This window comes from Pongo pygmaeus, chromosome 12 (assembly GCF_028885625.2).
Source record: "Pongo pygmaeus isolate AG05252 chromosome 12, NHGRI_mPonPyg2-v2.0_pri, whole genome shotgun sequence".
Taxonomy (NCBI): domain Eukaryota; kingdom Metazoa; phylum Chordata; class Mammalia; order Primates; family Hominidae; genus Pongo; species Pongo pygmaeus.
In genome coordinates this window covers 95,841,032-95,864,050 of record NC_072385.2, presented here as the reverse complement: position 1 = coordinate 95,864,050, position 23,019 = coordinate 95,841,032, and the positions used below count along the sequence as shown (strand labels likewise).

Sequence of the window (23,019 nt, the reverse complement as noted above, 5' to 3'; positions counted from 1 at the left end):
TTGTTGCTATTGAAATAAACAGTTGATCATGCAGAGTTGAAGGGATAGGACCAATGGCATAGTTTTTGTGAAAATTTAGAGCAGAAGAAAGGACCAGAAAAGTACATGTAGAACAAATGTTTGTAAACAAATTTGACATCTTAAGATGAACTTCTCTAGACCTGCTGAAAGGCTATTAGAAAATTCTAGGTTTGACATCAGATAATCTATGAAATGGCTTTGGGAGGAGGGCTGGGTAGTACAAATCTAATTTCTAACCCAAAGTTAATAAATACAGTTACATTTTCCCAATAATGCATGGATATGCCCTATTTTTAAAATTGTCTTTCAGAACTTTCTCATAAGTTTCTGAGAAATACCCAGTTTTAAATAGAAGATCCCTGTTCAAAGTAGGAAACCAATTTTCCCACAGCTGGTTTTTTTTTTTCTTTTCAATGTGGGAAATAGACTAGCATACACGTTCTCTTTTGTTGCCCAGTTTACCTGTTGCTATAGCAATACCACATTGACCCAGTTTCTTTAGCTTTATCCTTTATACTGCATTTCTGATATTGGTTCTTCAAAATTGTCTTGGCTCTTTTTGCACTTGCCTTTCCATATTAATTTTAGGGTCAGGTCTGTTCCATTGAAAATTCCATTGGAATTTTTCTTAGAATTGTATTAAAAGTATAAATTAATGTGGAGCCTTATGAAATTGTTTTAATTAAATTTTCCTATTCATGAATATATTGTTTTCCATTTACTTAGGTATTCTTTAATGTTCTCAGATATTATTTTGTAATTTTCTCCAGAAAACTCATTTTAAAACTTTTGTGAAATTTTTTCATAGGTATCTTATATTTTTCCTACTATTATAAATGTTATATTTTTATAAAATTATATTTTCTTGTTTTATAGAGTATAAGAACACAATTGATTTTGGAAGATTGATTATAAATCCTAGTTAGTTCTAATTACTTAGATGTAAATTTTGTTAGGTCCTCTATTGAATAATCTTCAAAAAATAAGATTGTTTCTTTTTTCCAATTATTATGATTTTTATTTTTCTTTTAATATTGTGCCAGAAAGACCTCCAGTACAATGTTGAATAGAAGAGCAATATTGGACATATTTTTCTATTCTTGATTTTGAAGAGACTGCTTCTAATGTTTCATAATTAAGTGTGAAATGTATTATTGTATTTAGTATATAGCCTTTTTCAGGTTTGAAAGGCTCCTCCCTCCCTCCCTTCCTTCCTTCCTATTTTTTCTTTTTTTTCTCTCCTGCTTGCTTCCTTGCTTTCTCTTTCTTTCCTTCCTTTCCCCTTCCTGTTTCCTTTCTCTTTCCCTTTTCAACAGTTTCTTACTCTGTCTCCCAGGCTGGAGTGCAGTGGCACAATCATAGCTTATTGCAGCCTCAACTTTCTAGACTCAAGCTATCCTCTCACCTCGCCCTCCTGAGTAGTTGGGACTACAGGTGTGGGCCACTAAACCCAGCTAATTTTTTAATTTTTTGTAGAGACAGTGTTTTGCCATGTTGCGCAGGCTGGTTTTGGACTCCTGGGCTCAAGTGATCTTCCTGCCTCCTGAAGTGCTGGGAATATACCGCACCTGGCTCCCTTCTATTTCTTGTCTAAGGCTTTGGTATTTCTTTTGTCCTGAAGCGGTGTTGGAATTTATTGGAAAAAAAAATTTTTTTGGTAATGACTGAAATGATCAGATAGGTCTCATCTGTTGCGCCAGAGAAATTGTCTAATGTCAAACTGTGCTTGTAATTTCTAGTATAATCTCAATTTGGTTGTAATACATAATTTTATGTTTGTTGCAATTGCTTGATTGATATTTTATTGAGGATTTTTGCATTTATGTTTATGTGTAAGATTGGCCTATAATTTTTATTTTTTGTAATATTCATGTTTAGTTTTTGTGTCAGTTATATTAGTTTTATAAAATAAACCTGAGGGGCATTCCATCTTTAGTAATTCTGTAGAAGAATTTGAATAAGCCTAATTATTTGGATATATGGCAGATTTCACAATAAAACTATTCTATATGTGCATGCGAGAGACAGAATGAGAGCAAGAGATAGAGAGCAAGTTGGAGTAGATACGTAATTCTGATGTAATTCATTTAATGGCTATAGCAACATTTGAGTTTTTGTTCTTATAAAGAATAACATAAAGATAATAGCTTTATACCTTTATAAAAGCTATATATTATTTATTACCATAAAGCTCCATCTTTTAAATTACACAATTTGGTGGTTTTTATTTGCAGAGTTGCCCATTTTTAAATTGAATTATTTGTCTTTTTATTGTCGAATTGTTAGAGTTTTATATATATTTTGTATACAAGTCTCTTATCAGATATATGATTCATAACGTATTTTCTATTCTGTGGGTTATCTTTTCACTTTTTTAATGGTATCTTTTGAAGCACCTAAGTTTTTCATTTTGATAAAGTCTAATTTATTCATTTTTTTCTTTTGTCACTTGTGCTTGTGATGTCATGTCTAAGAAACCATTGCCTAATCCAAGATCACAAATATTTGCTCCTATGTTTTCTTATGAGAAAACATATACATATAAAATATTGTCAAACATTTTATAGTTCTAGCTCTTACACTTAGGTTTGATACATTTTGAGTTAATTTTTATATATGATAGGAAGTGAGAGTCATTTTTTGCATTTGCTTATCCATTTGTTCTAGCACTATTTGTTGAAGAGTATTGTTTCCTCCACTAAACTGTCTTGGCACTCTTATCAAAATAAACTGATCATAATTTTAAGAATTTATTTCTGGACCCTTAATTCTGAATAGATGATCCATAATGTCTATTTCATATGTCTTACCCCAAGGACTAAAATATATTCGTCTGTATTTTGTACTAGATTTTTAAAATATATAACATTTTCTTAAACTATCCAGGTATGTTTTTTAAAAATATAAGGTGGAGTTTCAATTTCATCTTTTTCCATAGAGATAACAATTTTTCCCACCTGAATGCCTGAATTTCCTACTGATCTTACATGCCAACTCTCCCATCTACCACATTTTCATATGCGTGTAGGTCTGTTTCTAGGCTCTGTTCTGTTTCATCATTCACTCATCTATTGCTGTACCAATACCACACTGTCTTTAATTATTATACCTTCATAGTAGGTCCTAATATCTGTTGGGGTAAGTCTTCTCTCCTTTAAGAGTGCTTTGGCTGTCCTGGGCTCTTTGCTTCTTCATATAACTTTTAGAATCATCTTATTTAATTCTATGAAAATTCCTATTAGGCTTATAAAGTTTGAATTGCATTGAATCTATAGATTAACCTGGAAAGAATTCACATATTTATGATATTGGGTCTTCTAAACCATGAACATGATATATTTCTCCATGAATTTAGGTCATTTTATAAACATCTTTTAATATGCTTTTATAATTTTCTCCATCGAATTTTCACATATGTTTTGTTAGATTTATTCCTAGCCATTTGATATTCTCTGAGGTCACTGCAAATTGAATATTTTATTTAATTATGTTTGTAGTTTTTCGCTGATATGTAGATATTAAACTGATTTTCATATGTTAATATTATATTCAGCCAATTTGCCAAACTCTCCTATTAATCATAATTTATAGATTTTTTGTTTTTATGTAAATAGTCATAACATCTGCAATAATAAGATTACATTTGAATAAAGATATGAAATATGCAAAGAAGTAAACTATATGAATATCTGGAGAAGAACATACCAGGCAGAAGAAAGAGAAAATACAAAGGGTTTAAAGCAGGAACATGACTGATATGTTCAAGGAATATCAAGGAAGTTAGAGTTTCTGGAATGCTGTGAGCAAGCAGGAAAGTGATAGAAGATAAGACCAGAGGTATTGGCCGGATTATGTTAGGCCTTGTAGACCCCTGAAAGGGCTTAGGTTTTCACTCTGACTTGGACATCTGTTGGAGGGTTTTGAGCAAAGGAGTGACATGATCTGAGTTATTCTTGCTACTGTGTTGAGAATAGAATATAAGGGTCAAGGACTAAAGCAAAGAGGTATGATAAGGGGTCATTGCAGTAATCCAGATGAGATGATGGAGGCTTAGACCAAGGTGGTAGTGGGGAGAGGTGGGGAGAAGTGGCTAGATTCTGGATGTATTTTGAAGATAGAACCAACAGGATTTGCTAACAGACAGGGTATTACTTAAGAGAAAGAAAAAAGCATCAAGGATGATTCCAAGTTTTTTGGTTTAAGCAATTGGAAGAGTAGAGTTTCCGTTAGTAAAGAATGTTATTGAAGAAGTGGGAGATCAGTTCATACAGTGTCTTCTTTATAAGACATATGAAAGAAATTTAAGAACTTGCTTTGTTAGTATTTTTGTTTGTTTCTGTCTAATGGGAGCTGCAAGTTGTGAAGCTGATTGCATTGGCTGCTAGAAAATGAAGAACATTTGTGTCCTTTATAGCAAAGGTATAGCTATATAAAATTTGTGTTTTTTATATTGACTTCATTCACATTTGGCCTTTGTCTTTTTTCACTATTTCTAATTTATTCTCTTATGTGTTATATATCCTTGTATACCTCCTTAAAACCTTTTTAAAACAGGCAGAGTCTGAATTAATAAAAATAAGTTGTTTGTATTGTTTGCTGGCAAAAATGAAATGTGGGCGATAGTATTAACTTTTAAAAACCAAGTTAAAGTTTAAACTTAGATCATCTTGAACTATAAATATGTGTTTATGTGAATTTACACACACAATTTTGAGTGCCTGCTGAGTTCCTACAACTCTGTATCATCCATTTAGCAACATTCAGTGAATAGTGCTGTTCTAGGCACTTGATACATCAGTTAAGAAACCTACCATCAGGGAGCTTGCATTCTACTGGGGAGGATACTGACAAACAGCACATGTAGTAGATTAGTAAATTATACAGTATGTTAGAAGGTAATACAGGCTATGGGAAAAGAAAAAAGCATTATGAGGGAGGTTAGAGATGAAGGGAATGTGGGGATTGCGGTATTAGAGTGGTCTGGATGGGCCACATTGAGAAAATGAAATTGGAGTAGAGACTTGAAGGAGGTGAGGGCGTGAGTTATGTGGCTATCTAAGCCACATTTCATTAAAGGGAACAGCAAGTGGAGGTTCCAAGGTAGGCACGTGATTAGAATATTGAAGGAGCAGCTAGGTGACCTGTGTGTATTTGAATAAGAAGAGTGGTAGGAAATGAGATCAAAGAGGTAATGGGATCGGGGGCAAATTGCGCAGGGACTTGTAGATTTCTGTTAGGACTGGAGCTTTTTCTGAGTGAAAGCGGGTGCCACTGCAGAGTTTCAAGCATAGGAGGGGCATGATTCGACTTGCATTTTAAAAGGATTGCTCTGGCTATTATACATAACTTTCAAAGGAGTTGATGATTATTTCTGCGATTTTAGGTATATTACAGCTAATACTGACACAGAAGAACAGAGTTTTCCAGTCCCTAAGGCATTTAACACACATGTAGAGGAGTTAAATTTAGATGTTCTTCTTCAGAAGGTAGATCATTTACGTATGAGTGAGTCTGGCAAGTCGGAGAGTTTTGAACTACTTTGTGACCACAAAGAAAAGGTAAGAGACATAACAATAGCACTTCATATAGTTTCATTTTTTAATTTAATCTGCCATCTCATTCAGTTATAATTATAATAATTGTGTCATGGTTCCCACAAGTTAAATGATTGACGTAAAATTTCTCTATAAAATGACTAAAATTTTTTAAATTTTATTTTATTTTTTATTTAAGATGCGTAAAATTTTAAAAAAGTAAATGTAAAAGTTTATTAGACTCTAAGTTCATAAAAATGAGAACCAGAGCTATAATTATGCAGATTTACTTTTATTTGATTTTTTTTTTTACTAATTTATATATTTAACAAATATTTTGAGACAGATATAGGTATTTAAAGCTATTTCTACCAATGGTCATTTGTTAATTTTGCAGTGTTTAATGTTGGGTCTGAATAAGAAAAGCCTATCCAGAGCTCTTACCACCACCACTAAAAAAAAAAAAAATTAAAAATTAAAAGAGTTTACAGTGTCCCATGGAGAAATAAATCTCTATTTGTCTGAGGATTTAGCAACTCTAAACACATTGTCTAAAACTTGATAGCTCTCCAGGATCATATTTAGGTAATTTAAGTAAAAAAAGTAACTGCTCTTTTGAGTATATGCATTTTCAATTTACAGATATTAACTGAGATGCTCATTATATTGATAATAGATAACTTGGAAAGGAAAAGAAGAAAAGGATGCCACAGCTCAGAAAGAATTTCTAGATTTTGGTGCCTATCAAATCTCTCCTCTGCATAGATGGAGCTAGTGTCTGGATAATATTAATTGGTTTTAAGATCCAAATGTAACACTACATTAGGTCACATTTCTTAGCCATGAGTATTTGGATTAAAAATGTTTCACACGAAATATGCATATACATAGATTCAATAATCTATAAATACCAGGTTACCTGCCTAAGTTTTTAAAAAGTTGCAGTAGAAAACAAGAATAGAATAGACAAGTTACCAAGTTAATTTAACAGGCAACTCCATCTTTTCTTTTCAGTTTAGAGATGAAATAGAGTTTATGTGGCGATTTGCCCGTGCTTATGGAGACATGTATGAACTATCTACAAACACACAAGAAAAGAAACATTATGCTAATATTGGTAAGCATTTTGTAAAGATTATTCTCAAGTAGCAATTAAGATCTATAGTAAATCATGCAGCCGTAAAAAAGGATGAGTTCATGTTCTTTGCAGGGACATGGATGAAGCTGGAAACCATCATTCTCAGCAAACTAACACAAGAACATAAAACCAAACACTGCATGTTCTCACTCATAAGTGGGAGTTGAACGATGAGAATACATGGACACAGGGAGGGGAACATCACACACCAGGGCCTGTCTGGGGGTGGGAGGCTAGGGGAGGGATAGCATTAGGAGAAATACCTAATGTAGATGTCGGGTTGATGGGTGCAGAAAACCACCATGGCACGTGTATACCTATGACCTGCATGTTCTGCACATGTATGCCAGAACTTAAAGTGTAATAAAAAAAAAGAAGATCTGTAGTAAATTACTAGTGAATGTTAACTAAAGCTAAATTATCTTAGCTAAAATCAGTATGTTTAATCTATTTAAATACATTATGGTACAAAAAAATGTACAGTCTCAGAACAGAAAGGCATTTTAGGATTAAAGTATATATTCTTCAGAAATATTTGAATATATTAGAATAGGTAACTAAAAAAACTTAAATTTCTTCTTTTAACTTTATAAAACTTAGACAAGAAATGTAGTGGCAGTGTTTGAGAAACAATAACAGGCAGAGGACAAGTGTCTTCAGCAGTTGTCAACCACAGTTAAAGTAACACATCTTACTTCCTGTAATGTAAAACTCCAGGGACTACAAAGAATAAACTCGCAGACTTTAATGTTTTTTCCAAATGTATCTTGATGAAACAAGATTAACCTTGTTAAAAACTCTGTTTGATAATTGTCTAAGCTGAATGATTATTACATGGTGGTTCATTATTCTGACATCTATACTTTTTTTTATAAGTTTTTGAAATTTTTCATCACAACAAGAACAACTAAATAGATAGAATATCAAACTGTTATTTTTATACCTCACCTTGACTCTTACTGGATGTCAAAATGTGTTCTTGCAAAAGCCCCTACCTGCCATCTCTCTGAATGTCAGTATAGTACTTTGACATCAAAATCCTTTGAATTCTTCATTTATTCCGAAGGCTTCTCTTTTCCAGGCTTTTCTTCTAGAAAAGATAGGAAGATCTTCCCAGTCTAGTTCTCTGTAATTTTTATTTCCAAGTAGAAAGTTTTACCAAACTCCTTGTAATTATATTTTTCCACCTGGAGATTCATTTGCTGAATGACCCCTGTGCTTTAGTTTCCCCCAGTGGGGGAAGGGTGAGAGGGCTTCCCCCTCTTGTTTGCATATTCATCATCAGCTTTGCGGAGTTTTTCTGTAGCAATCCAGTTTGCAGACCATATACAAAACAGAATTCTAGAGAAGATATGTATTAATTTCAATGTAAATAAAAACCAAGGAGAACAAGGGGATTTATTTTCATATCTACTGAGAAAATCAAAGTATATCTATGTAAACTGTTCCAACATTCATCAATATTAAATACATTTTTTTCATAAGTACCTGCCCTACCCTGGGTATTATGTGCTAAGGTAGGAATAAGATAGCAAAATAGACATGTTTTCAGACTACAGGGGAACTTATGGCTTTGTAGGGGAGGCAGCACTAGTCAAATAATCATACATATCAAAAACAAATGGAAATAAGCTCTTATTAAAGAAGATTACAGAGGCTGGATGCAGTGGCTCATACCTGTAATCCCAGCACTTCGGGAGGCCAAGGCGGGCAGATGGCTTGAGCTCAGGAGTCTGAGACCAGCCTGGGCAACATAGGGAGACCTTGTCTCTACTAAAAAAATAACACATGATTGAGGTGGGAGGATCGTTTGAGTCCAAGAGATCAAGGCCACAGTGAGCCGTGATCTCACCACTGCACTCCAGCATGGGTAACAGAGCAAGACCCTGCCTCAGATAGATAGATAGATAGATTGGTAGGTAGGTAGGTAGGTAGGTAGGTAGGTAGGTAGGTAGATAGATAGATAGATAGATAGATAGATAGATAGAGAACAGGCTATTTGCGAGCACATGTAGCAGAAAGGAGGATATGATGGCAGAGGATGGAGGTTGATGCAGGGAAGTCTTTCTTATGGAAGTTACAATTTCCTATAGGTAAAATCGCTCTGGATCCCTATTCTTAAATGGAATGAGAGTTTAATTGAGTTAATGTCTTAGATGGTGAAATTCGTAAAGAAATAGATTGAAGGGAAGTTAGGGGCAAAAATGAAGCATAGGATTGAAATAGGATATATCCCAAAACAAGAGAAGAGTTTATAGTGCCAAAGAAAAAGGAGTAGAAAAAGCCTCAGATGTGTTCATTCAGATATTGAAATAGAAGTAAAAGAATTCCTTTAATTTATCCATTCAAGAAATATTTATTCAAAATTATTTTGTCAAGGAACAGTGTGAAAATGAAGGGTGGAGAGAAGTGGAGGAGGGAGAGAAGGAGAGGCATAAATACGATGAAGGCTGCGCAACACTAAGGAACCTACTCTATGGAAAAGATAATAAAGGGACAGCCAATTATATTCAGTTTATAAGGAGTAAGTGCTTAGTAATGGTAATGACCAAGTACACTGGAGCTGATAGCAAGGCAGGGGCTCAGACCAGCCATGGAAGAACATTGAGATTCAGCATGAGGGAGGAAGAAGTGCAGAAGATTTCTTCTCATAATAGTATGTTTAAGGTTTTTATGCTTAGGAAAGATTTGGTCACTGGAGAGTACAAAATTCTTTGATAAAACTCAAAGTGAGTATATCATTATGCAGTATGTTTCTGAAGTATTATGATATGAATCTTATATTTAAAGAAACATTATTATAATTTTCCTAATTAAGTAATCGATATGAATGCATCATAAAGATCACAAAATACAGTTCTCTAAAGGAAATAGCTTTACTTTTGTCCTGACTGCGTAAGTGAGGCTATGAATCTGGTTTGTATACTACCCAGCTTCTTTTTATATTCTCGGAGTGATGGAATCACCTCTATTTCAGGCTTCTGGTAGTGCGCTGAAAGTTTTATTCATTTGGTAATGTAGCTAAAAAATTGATTTAGTTTTTAAATGAAAAAGCGTGTTTTTAATCATTTAAATTGCTAATTTCTTTAATATTTGTTCACACTGCAGTTAATTATTATTAAAATGCTTTTTAATTGTTTCCAATTTATGTAGATTTCTACACAGAATATTTATTTTAATGGATAGAACTGTAGAATGTAGAATGCCACCTTAAAAAATTAACAAATAGAACCGTGGTTTTAGAATAAAATATTTGTATTTATAAAGATTATCTCAACCACTTATTTAGAAAGGCATTTTGCATATCCTTGGATAGTCTCTTCAAGATAATAATAATGGATCAGGGAGAAGTTATAAAACAAAATGGCCCCTTTTGAGAAAGATTCTCAGAACATAGTTCTGTTTTATTTGCAGGTATTTAGATTTTCCAAGCCATAAACAAACCTCTATCCAAATTATTATTATTATTATTATTATTATTTTTATTTGAGACATAGTCTCGCTCTGTCCCCCAGGCTGGAGTGCAATGGCGCAATCTCAGCACATTGCAACCTCCGCCTCCTGGGATCAAGTGATTCTCCTGCCTCAGCCTCCTGAGTAGCTGGGATTACAGGCATGCACCACCACGCCCAGCTAATTTTTGTGTTTTTAGTAGAGGCAGCGTTTCGCCATGTTGGCCAGACTGGTCTCGAATTCCTGACCTCAGGTGATCCACCTGCATCGGCCTCCCAAAGTGCTAGGATTACAGGTGTGAGCCACCAGACCCAGCCCCAAATTAATTATTACATGGTTAAAAATTACTCTAAAACTAAGTAAAATAATTTGGGGGAATTATTTATGTCACTGAACCTGTTCATTATTGTGAATGATTAGGCAAGAACTTCTCAGGGAAGCCTTCCCTTACTCCTTCAGGCAGAGTTAGAGTTACCCACTCTGCGGTGCCCTCTTTTTCACCTTGCTCTTACTTTTTTTTTCTTGCGTGTAACTTACTTGTTTATATGCCTGCAGCATACTGAACGGTGAGCCCTTGGAGGTCAAGGACTCTGTCTTATTTTACATTTTATTCCCAGACACTCTCACAGTATGGCATGTAGTAGGTACTCAGTAAATGTTGTTTGGATAGAATACAAAAAATTTCTATTACGCTTTGTAAGCAGTAATTAAATGACGTTTCTTGCACTTGGTTAAGTTGCTTAGTCTAGTGGGTGTCATACCTTAGCATACATCAGAATCATTGGAGGCTCATTAAACCACAGATTATTGGGCCCCAATCCCACAGTATGTGATGGAGTAGATCTCCAATGTGGCTGAAAAGTTCTTAAACAAAGTTGCCATGTGATGCTGATGCTTCTGGTCTTGGGACCATACTTTGTGACTCATGAGTTAATTCAATAATCCACCTCCTACCAACTCACATGAAGGTACTAAGTGTAAGTACTCTTATCTTTCAGGAAAAACTTTAAGTGAAAGAGCTATTAATAGAGCACCCATGAATGGATATTGTCATCTGTGGTAAGTATATAGGATTTATGCAGTCTTTTAAATTCTAACCTGCCTCTTTATAAATTAAATGGATTTTTCAAAATACTGTTAACCCATACATTTAATCTGTCAGTCACATTCACTGAAAAATATATATAATAGCACAGTAACTGTTCTTATTCTGTTTATTCACATATTTTTATTATGCATCTTTGAAATATATTTAAGGGAAACTTTTATTGAAAAATTCTTGAATGAATCTACCAAGTCTACTGGCTTTGAAGATGATATGTTCTAATTAAATCTAGTTCAGTATAACATTTTGTTTGAACACAAATACTAAAATGATAGCATGTTTCTAAATGAAATGTAGAAAAGCACATCAACCATTTCTTATGCATTGATGCATCGTAATATACAAATTCCACAGATCAAGGAAAAGCCATTTATGATATTAAAAGTTCAAACAAAGATAATTTAATCAGTTAGATTGGTATAGGTAAATATCCTTAGAGCAAAAAAAAACATCCTTAATGGTGTTGTGTTTGGATCCTTTGTATGTTTATGTAAACATTATTTTATAAATATAAATTATAAATTATAAAACACAATAAGGAATGTATTGTTTCTAATTATTATTCTTCCTTTTTCTTGTAGTTGCATTTTTACATCTGTTTTCTTTTTCTCTTGGTTTCTTTTTCTCTCCAACGATACAGGTGCCCCAGATAGTGGGAAGATACAATAATAAATGTGTGACCCTTTCTTCAGCCCTAAGTTTCCAGAAATCCACCCTTCTTTGCGGTTACTTTATTTCCCATCCCTATGATGTAGGGGCACTCTTAGGCAAAATCTCTCTTAAAATGACTCCCTTTCCACAGGTCCACATTTGTCCCACAGAAGACTCATTTTTGCCCCACCAAAATCTGAAGTACAAACCATTTCCTCAAAGTAGACCTGTTTTTTCACTCTGCCACCAGCAGGGGGAGCTCCACTCACAAACTCTCACTTAAAATTCCTTGGGGAGGAATACGGTAACATTTTATTTGTCCAAACTCAAAGGGACACATGCCAAAATATGAATAGACTTTTTGATGCTGCCCTCACATAGCTTTAGATGAGATGCAAGCCTAGCCCCTGCCCTCTGTCGTGAGAGGGTGGAAGGCGGAACCCACAGCACCCTAACCCTGTAGAAATCCTCACTCCCAGTCTCTTCCTCCCTCTGGTGAATTATTTGCCTTCTCTTACGTAGCCTGGAGAAGAGTGAAGGGCTAAATCTGGCAGAACCTGTGAATAATTTCTTAGTGTGTCGCGGATGGATAGTAGAGAATCTTGCTTTAGGGATTGGAGTACCTAATACATAAAGTATTGTTTTGTACTCTTGGTGCCTCTTCCAAAATTCTAGGGAAAAAGGTAATTTTTCAGGTAACAATTTGGTACAGACTTTTAAGATCATTTCCCTAGAACAGAGGGTCTTGGCTATTATTTATATTAGCCAGGTTTACAATCTAATTTACATAATAACACTAGTAAATTAACATATATGTTAAAGTACTTCTGTTCTTCTACATTTAGTGGTAACTGTAATGAATTTGTGGTGATCAAGCCCTACTCTCTCTCTTCATCGCCTTTGATAATGGAGGTATTTGGGAACTGGTTAGCCTAATTAGGATGCAGAAAGAACACCGAAGTCCTACTTTTAACTCTCAACTCCTCCTCCTCCTCCAGTACTCTTCCTGTCTCTTACCTCTCACTCCTCTGTTCCCTCCCCTCCTCTTCCTTCTCTTCTTTCTCTCCCTCCTCTATTGCTCTTCCTTTCCCATCCTCTGTCCTCTTCCTTCTCTCCCACATGCATCTGTACCCATGAAGAATCACATTAAAAATGTGCATTTGGTGTAAATCGTCAATTTGAGGTTATTTATCCGTGTGGGTTTCCAAATTTTCATAGAGGAACAATGTTGAATTTGAATTTTCTCTGAGGGCTTCATTAAGTACCTTGAAATGTATCTTGTGAGCATAGATGATGCTGAACTCTGGGTTTCCCAGTCTGTCTTCCACTAATCTGGTTACATCTCCTTTGTTCATCTTCTTTTACTTTTTGTTGAGAACTAAATGCCTTGTTTATAACCATAGCATTTAACCCCAATATTAAATCTTATCAAAACACAGAGTAGTGACCCAATTGTGTTTCACCTAATTTCTTATTCAGTATCAGTTTTGAATTAAAAAAATGAAATTAATCAGTTGATTGAGATTTAAGAAATTTAAATGTCAATTTAATCTTAATTCTTATACTATATCCCACTGAATGCAAAAGTCCTCCTTAAATTAAATAGTAGATGTTTGAGGGGATGAAAAAAGAAATTTAAACTTTGACTTGAGAAGCAATGGGTGAAATTTAGGTGGCCTGATTTTATAATTAATTATAATAAAATGTTGAAATCTTATTCTGCTGGACTCTCTTTAATTATGTTAAAACTGAATTAAGACTGAATTTATTACTATGTTAATAAGACATTTTCTCATTCATTCAGCATGAGTGACAAACTATAGCCTGCAGATGAATTCGACTGCCTGTTTTTGTAAATAAAGTTTTATTGGATCACAGCCACACAGGCATTTTTGCACAGCAGCAGAGTAGTTGCAAAAGACTGGCCCCAAAGTCTAAAATGTTTACTGTCTGGCCCTACTGCAAGAGTTTGCAGACCCATCGTTTACAGTATTATATGATGGTTTATAAACCTTCAGTTTGAAACAAAAGATGTAATCTTTAAGAATAAATTTCATAAAGGGTTAATATTATTTGGGAATGATTGAAAAATACAGATCATTCTATTGACTTAGTTTTATCTCTATCTTTTCTAAAATGAAATGACTTTGTAACTTTAAGGCTGTATATGCTTTCTATAAGATTCAGTTGTTTTTGTTGTACTGACAAAAAATATTTAATGCTCCTGGAATCAAGAGAATGAGAATAAAGTGACCAATGGATTTGCAGTTTGTTGGCCAAATAAGCCAGACCTTAATTATAAGTAATGTCTTACATATTGGTTGTGCCCTACTGTTTGCAAATTATATCCACATGTCTTAGAACATGTGATTCACAGAACAGGTTGTTTTCACTTTATAGATGGGGTAAGCAAGGTACTGTGTGTATGTGTGTGTGCACGCATGAATGTGTTGATTAGTAATCAGAACAATACAACAAGTGGAAAAACAGAAACTAGAACCCAGTTTTGTATTCTTATATGCCTAGTCATTTTTCTGTTAACAGTATGCTGCCTCTGCTTTTTCATAGTATAAACAGCATTGGTGCTGAATGAGAAATACTGCAGGGAAATTAATGGAGTTGTTTTAGTAGTTGTTGAAACAGTATGATAGTCAATGATTAAGGATATATTCGCTATCAATGCAAAGAAAAATACAATGTTCTTGTCAAAACGTATGTAGTTAGAATGACCTCTAGATGGAGGTAATATACCATGTTGTGAATTAACTTTTTTCAGAATTTCCATCAGCCTGAGTATTTGAGAAATAAAACATAAAAGTATGTATTTTAAATGAACAGTATTAAAAAATCAGATACACACACAAACATAGGTAGAATTGATTGAAAGAAAAGAAGTAATGACCCTTTGGGAGAAAGTGACCAGGTACCTTTGAATTTATGACACATAAAATGATAGATAAGATTTTAAACTTTAAAGAAGCAGATTCCAAAAAAATATGAAAAATGTAACTCTAGGGGCAGATTATTTAAAAGGGAAAATGTACATATTTCATATAATGGTATTTATAAATCATGGGGTTTTTTTCCCTTGACTCAGAGTAACTTGGAGAGAATATGTTGAGAGAGCAAAATAAAAGCCTAGAGATATGCATAAGTAGTTCTGATTTGCAGAAAATAGCAGAAGATAGATTCTACCACTATACACCAGTGAGCATAGCATCTATGCCTTTCATTCCAGCACAAAGAGTTAGATGGGTTGTTTTGTGCATCTCTAGATAAGTGTGTACATTGAAAGAGAACCAACATAGATTTTTCTAAAAAGGTGAAATGATCTGTTTTTTATTTATTTATTTATTTATTTATTTATTTATTTATTTTGCTAGTAGAGTAGGGAAATCAATCCAGTATACCTGGATTGAAGTAAAGCACTGAGGCAAGTTCACTCATAACATTTTTTGGACAAGATGTAGGAATGTGGTCAAGCTTTGAGTCAGCTGACCCATGCTGACTGAATGGTTTGAGGCTCAGTTATGCAACAGATCACTGTCAATCTGGGGGTGATTCTAGGGCCAGGTCTGTATCTTGGTCCCCAGTGTGTTCAGTAATTTTGTTGATGGGTGAAGATATAGAACGTATGCTTGTAAAAGTTACAGAGGACACAAAATTAGAAGTAACAGGGTATATGATGGATGACAACAGTGACTCAAAAGATTTTAACATGTTGAAAAAGATACCTAACAAGTTATGCATTAATATAAATAAATAGGAAGGATGGAGAGAAAGGTATCAAAAATGACTAAGGATAATAGGGAAATATGATAGAAATTTGAATAAAATATAGATTTTAGTTAATAGTGTATTAATATTGGTTAATTGTGACAATTTTGTATCAATATTGTATATCAATATTGGTACAGTTTTGACAAATGTACTGTAGTAATGTAAGATGTTAACAATAGGGAAAACTAGGTGTGGCATATAAGGGAATTGTCTGTACTGTGAGAATTTTTTTGTAAATTCAAAGCTGTTCTAAAAGTATATTTAAATAGAAACTGGCCTAAAGTTTTAAGTCCAAATAATTTGGAAAGTGATAATGCCCATGACAAAAATAGAGAGTTTGGGGAGGTAGTTGTATTGAATTTGGAAGGATTAGAATTGTTCCCCAAACTGGAACTCGTTGGGAGGAATCATTGAACAGAATGGCAGAGGCCGTTTCAAAATAACATGGTGAGTAGATAATTTGAATAGGCCTACTTCTATTGAAGAAATGGAATAAATAATTAATAACTTTCCAAAACAGAAAGCATCAGGACCTGGCGGGGTCATTAGTACATTCTACCAAATATTTAAGGAGAAAATTATACCAATTACATAAGATAGAAGTAGAGGGTACACTTCCTAACTCATTGTTTGAGTGTAGCATTACCCTAATACCAACATCAGACACTGGAAGGAAACTGTAGGAGACCAGTATCTCTCATGAACATAGAAGCAGAAATCTTCAATAAAATATTAGCAGATTGAATCCAACAATGTGTAAAAAGAATTATATAACCAGGTGAGATTTATTCCTGGTATGCAAGGCCAGTTCAACATTTGAAAATCAATTACTGTAATCCGTCACATTAACACACCAAAGCAGAAAAAAATTACATGATTATTTTAACAGATGCAGAAAAAGCATTTGACAAAATCTAACACTCGTTGATAATGCAAAGAAAGAAACTCTCAGCAAACTAGCAAACTCTCAGCAAACTTTATCAAGTTGAGTAAAATTTTATCAATTTTCCTCAACTTGATAAAAAACATTTACAGGAAACATACAGCTAACATTACACTTAATGGTGAGAAACTTGCTTTCCCACCATTAAGAAACTAAGATCAGGAGCAAGGCAAGGATGTTCCCTCTTACCACACTGCTTTTCAACATTATACTGAAAGTTCTAGGTAATGCCATATAACAAGAAAAGAAAAGGTATGCAGATTGGGAGGGAAGAAATAAAATTGTTTGCAAAGACAATGATATGATTGTCTTTGTAAAAAGTTAAAAAAAAATCTCTTGGGATTAAGCAATTATAGCAAGGTTGCTGGATACAAGGTTAATGTACAAAAGTCAATCAGTTTCCTCTATACCAGCAATGAAGAAGTGGAATTTGAAATTAAAAACATAATATTATTTACATTAGCACCAAAAATATTGAAATACATAGATGAAAATGAACAAAGTATATACAAGATCTCTATGAGAAACGCTTAACAAATACTCAACAGGTGAATGAATAAAACTATGGTATATCCATTCAATGAAATATTACTCAGGGCTAAACAGAAATGAGCTGTCAAGGCCATGAAAAGACGTGGAGGAACCTTAAATACATATTACTAAGTAAAAGTAGGCAATCTGAAAAGGCAGTATACTATGTGGTTCCAACTATATGACATTCTGGAAAAGACCAAACTATGGAGACAGTAAAAGGATCAGTGGTTGCCAGGGGTTGCGGGGAGGGAGGGATGAATAAGCAGAACACAGAGGATTTTTACAGGAAGTAAAACTTTTATGTAACACATTACAACAGTATACATATGTCATTATACATTTGTCAAAACCCACAGAATATTAAACACCAAGTACAAACCATATTGTAAACTATGGACTTTGGATGATACTGATGTGTCAATGTAGTTTCATCAGTTTTAACAAATTACCACTGTGAGGTGGGATGTTAATAGTGGGGGAAGTTGGCCAGGCGCAGTGGCTCATGCCTGTAATCCCAGCGCTTTGGAAGGTCAAGGTGGGCAGATCACCTGAGATCAGGAGTTCGAGACCAGCCTGGCCAACATGGTGAAATCCCATCTCTACTAAAAATACAAAAATTAGCCAGGCATGGTGGCACATGCCTGTAGTCCCAGCTACTCAGGAAGCTGAAGCATGAGAATCACTTGAACCTGGGAGGCAGAGGTTGCAGTGAGCCAAGATGGCACCACTGCACTCCAGACTGGGTGATAGAGCATGTCTTCATCTCTAAATAAATAAATAAATAAATAATAGTGGAGGAAGTTGTGGGGGCTAGGATAAGAGATATATGGGAATCCTCCGTACTTTCTGCTCAGTTTTGCTGTGAACCTAAAAGTGCTCCAAAACATAGTTTATTAATTTTTTAAATAAAAGAACATAGGCCTGAGGCAACAATAACAGTTTTTATAAAGCAGTTTGAGAGTCATTTTCTGTTAATCTGCTTTTCTTGAATTTGAAATCTCTGGAAAGATTTATTGTGGATCTAGAGAGGTATATGAAATTCAGTCTGATTTTAGAACTCGTGAGTAGTAGTGTATCCTAATCTAGTTAAGTTCTGAGGTTGTTTTTAATAGGTTGATATGGTCCTCCTCCTTGCTTCTACTATAGCAGATTCTGTTGATTATACAGAAACTGAAAACAGAGATCAAAAAGGTCATAACTGAAAAGTGGCCATTTTATTGATTGTCTATATGTGGTATGAATTAAGTTATCGTTTGTGTCTAGGAATGGTCTTACTGTTCCAAATTAAAATTGTTCACTGTTTTTTTGTACTTGGAAGTTATGGGTATTCACAGAAATGGCTGAGATAAATAACATCCAAAGTAATTTTTTGCATCTTAGTTACTATGACAATGCAAGTAAAAATTAACACCTACTCGAAATATTTAAGTAAATGGATATTTTACCTTAGACAAAAACACTCTGAAATACTTCAGAGATTTTTGTACAGATTGAAACACTCTGAATGTGAAAAGCAGCATATCTTCAATTTTTCCAGTAAATAAGCAAATTGCTGAACAAATATTGCATGCAACTTAAAGTCAAATAACTATTTGTGTAAATTTTGTATTCTCAGTGGAAACAAATAAATGACCCATGGGATGCACTATTCTAGTAATGAAGTGTTTCCAGGAAGGGTTGAAAGAGAAGGGGAAATTTTTTGAAAAAGCATACTCTAAAATTACCTTTGATTTTGTTTTAATCATGATATTTATTTGCATATTTATTGATATTAAAGGAGCTCATGAAATTGTAAGTTTTTTAAAGGAGGGAATGAGTTTTTTAAGTTGACTTTAACAGTATTTTTAATGTTATAAATCTGTTGACAATATTTTTTCTAATTTAATACTTAATGTGATTAGACTTTTTCTGAGAGTTTCTTCATGACTTTAATATTGATGATGATGATAGTGGCAGGTAACATTTATTGAAAGTCCTTATGTCCTGGGCACTGTTCTAATCACACTTCCTGTTTTGGCTTATTTTACCCTCACAATATACATGTAAATATTGTTAGTCTCCCCAGTTATAGATGAAAAAACTGGCCTCATGTTAATGTCAAGTACTTATTATTGTTAGGGCCCTTATATTTATATGAATACTCTTGTTAAATATGAATGAATGCTTTAGAATTTCTTTTAATGTTATGTTTTGTTGGCATTTTGTTAAAAATTTACACAATGGCCACTGTTTTTATCCTTTTCAGGTATGCAGTTTTGTGTGGCTATGTATCTGAGTTTGAGGGTTTACAAAACAAAATCAACTATGGGCACCTCTTCAAGGTATTTCTTTTTTTTTTTTCATATTTCTTTTCAGATCCAGACTTATGGAAGGGTATTTATTAATAATAAAAATGTTTTAATGTAGCCATATGTTCCATCAACAGGTATAAACCAGATTATTCAACAGATTAAGCTCTGGGAATTTGCTTTTTTGTTTAAACGTTAGAAAATGAAATTATACTCTTTAAATAGTACTGTTACAAAAAGAATTAAATTATTTGGGTGATTAAAGATTATTATTAGTCGGCCGGGCGCAGTGGCTCACACCTGTAATCCCAGCACTTTGGGAGGCCAAGGCAGGTGGATCATGAGGTCAGGAGATTGAGACCATCCTGGCGAACACTGTGAAACCCCATCTCTACTAAAAATACGAAAAAAAAAAATTAGTGGTGGCGGGCGCCTATAGTCCCAGCTACTCGGGAGGCTGAGGCAGGAGAATGGCATGAACCTGGGGGGCGGAGCTTGCAGTGAGCCGCGGTTGCGCCACTGCACTCCAACCTGAGTGACAGAGTGAGACTCCATCTCAAAAAAAAAAGAAAAAAAAGATTATTATTAATCCAGATTCTGAAAGAAGTCACAGAGTAGATGAATATCACTTTTTCAAAGATTAAGAATTAGCCGGCCGGGTGTGGTGGCTCACACCTGTAATCGCAGCACTTTGGGAGGCTGAGGCGAGCAGATTGCTTGAGGTCAGGAGTTCGAGACCAGCCCGGCCAACATGGTGAAACCCCATCTCTACTAAAAGTACAAAAATTAGCCAGGCATGGTGGCGGGCGCCTGTAATCCCAGTTACTTGGGAGGCTGAGGCAGGAGAATCGCTTGAACCAGGGAGGCGGAGGTTGCAGTGAGCCATGATCATGCCACTGAACTCCAGCCTGGGCAATAGAATGAGACTCCATCTCAAAAAAAAAAACAAGGCCTTTTGGTCATAAGCTCAATAACATCGTAAGTGTGACCAGCACTAAGTAGTTAACAATCTCTGCATATTGATTTGGTGGAGGAAAAGTAGGATCCAATGTAGGATTTAAATTTGCCATGATAGACACTAAAGTAAGTAATACACACACACACAAAATGTATTATTTACCTCCATAGCTCAATACATAACCCCTCAACATCAATAATTACAGAGATGAATAAATGGTTCTTCCCTATTTTCCAGCTCCCTATAACCATTTGATAATGCCAAAGGAATAGGTTTCTCCCCCATCTAACTCTGCTATTTTTTCTGCCATTATCCCCTATCCCATGTCATTTGATATTTGTAAGCTCACCTCAGAATCAGTAACTATTCACTAGTCAAGTCATGGGTAAGCAAACATATGACTTTGGTGTTTTCTTTTATTATTATTATTATTATTATTATACTTTAAGTTTTAGGGTACATGTGCACAATGTACAGGTTAGTTACACATGTATACATGTGCCATGCTGGTGTGCTGCACCCATTAACTTGCCATTTAGCATTAGGTATATCTCCTAATGCTATCCCTCCCCCCTCCCCCCACCCCACAACAGTCCCCAGAGTGTGATGATGTTCCCCTATTTTTATAACAGTATTTTGGCTTTAAATTACACATAGCTTTATTAAATCCTAGTCGCAGTTCTGGTTCTGGTTGTAAGCAATCATTTTTGGTAATTTAGTTATTGATAAGATTTCACTGTATTAATGATAGGGATGGGGAGGACTGAGACAATATTTTAAAACCACTTTTGAGTTACTAGGCTTTGGTGTAGTTCCAGTTGACAATATCCGAAACTTGGGAGATGATTTTCCTTTGGATGCTTCTTTCAGGAACATCTAGATATAGCAATCAAACTTTTACCAGAGGAACCCTTTTTATATTACCTCAAAGGGAGATACTGCTATACTGTAAGTTGAATGCCTTTATTTATAAACTTCATTTGAATATGCTATGATTATAGGATAAATTTTCAATGACTTATTGTTTTATTTTTATGCAGTGCCTACCTTAGGGAGAATTATAATAGGAATAAAATTTTATTTTAATGTATAATATATATGTTAAAATTGTATATGAATTTATAATTTATACATTATACTTTTAAAAGCTATAATCTATGTATTTTATAACTTATAAACTTGTAATTTATATATATTTGTATGTTATATGCCACATTTTATATATATGTGATCTTTTTCTTTCCTGCTTTTTCATTTCTTTTTGCAGTAGTCACATTCCCTCCCTTTGTGGCTGTCTCAGTTTGGGATCAACCATCCACACACACACCCTGTGTCTAGGTACACTATTCACGGTTCTGTGCGAGGACTTTTTTTCATCCAGTAGTGTATACTGAGCACAAATTATGTGCTAACTAACTGGCCAGGGATGAATAAAACACTCCTTGCTTTTAAGGAACTTAACTTGGAAGGGATATGCGACATATATAGCTCAAATAAAAGCAGCTGGTCCATGTCTTAAATGACACTGTTAGTTTATAGAAAATTACAGAATGTGAAAATGTATCTTAAGAATATGTGAAAAAAAATTATCGTGAAAGGACAATGCCATTTTTGAATGATAAAATTACAGTAGGCAAAGAGATAACTTCTTCATTGCAGCTGAAAGAGAATTAGAGATGAAGAAAGAAGTTTGCTTTTATTGAACACCTGCTCTATGCCAAATATGCATTCTGTCCTTTATATTTCTTGCTGCATTTCATCCTTAAAACAGTGCTGTGAAGCAGTTATTATTATACCAGTTTTAAAGATTAAAAATCTGAGTCTTCATGATGTTAAGAACCTTCCCAAAGTCCCATTTAACTAGTCAATGAAAGAGGCAGCATTGAAATTCAAATTTAATTCCAAAATTTATGCTGTTTATATTGTGTTACGTACAAAGAAAACTTACATTTTGTTAAGGAAAAAGGAGTAAAGGTATATCATCTGTTTTTCTCATTTTTTCCTGGTTGTAAGATGGCAAAGTCAAATAATAGAATGTTTACAACACTCAAATTTTTATAACCTACTTAATGTTGTAAAATACACAATGATGCCTTCATTCTCTGAAATATTGCACTGTTGAGTACACTGTTAATTTGCTAAGTTTGTATTACCTTCCAACAACTCACGTTTTACTTACTGTTTATTTTCTGTTGGTCCCAAGTTATCTGAAAGCTCTTCAAGGAAAGAGTGCACATTTTACACTTCTTGGTATTTTTTTTTCAGCATTCTAGCTCAGTTTTTTGGCACTTAAAATAAGCTGCTTCTACAAGTATTTGTTTCTTAAATGATTGATTCACTAAAACTAGAGAAAAAGTACAAAAAAACAAAGAATAAAAAGCAGTAGTAATAATGGCTAACGTGTACGTGGCTCTTGTAAGCATTGTATGTGACTGTAAACATATATTGTAGCTCACTCACTTTTTCAAAAACCCTATAAGGTTAATAAGGTTAATAATTTGCCCAGGGTTACTCAGCTAATAAGCAGGAGAACAGGATTCAAACACAAGCAGTTTGTTTCTTTTTTTTTTTCTTTTCTTTTCTTTGACCAAGTCTCGCTCTGTCACCCAGGCTG

At 34.3% G+C, this 23,019-nt stretch overlaps 1 protein-coding gene across 8 annotated transcripts in view; it reads left to right on the top strand.

The window, feature by feature from the left end:
* The window catches only part of RMDN2 (regulator of microtubule dynamics 2), a 139,783-nt gene that overhangs the window by 42,077 nt on the left and 74,687 nt on the right, over window positions 1-23,019 (top strand). For all 8 annotated transcript variants that reach the window (XM_063648804.1, XM_063648806.1, XM_054475346.2 and 5 more), the window contains 5 exons: window positions 5,405-5,579; window positions 6,570-6,672; window positions 11,145-11,205; window positions 19,405-19,480; window positions 21,276-21,353. In XM_063648804.1, coding sequence (XP_063504874.1) covers window positions 5,405-5,579; window positions 6,570-6,672; window positions 11,145-11,205; window positions 19,405-19,480; window positions 21,276-21,353 — 493 coding nt within the window. The remainder of the gene's footprint in view (window positions 1-5,404; window positions 5,580-6,569; window positions 6,673-11,144; window positions 11,206-19,404; window positions 19,481-21,275; window positions 21,354-23,019) is intronic.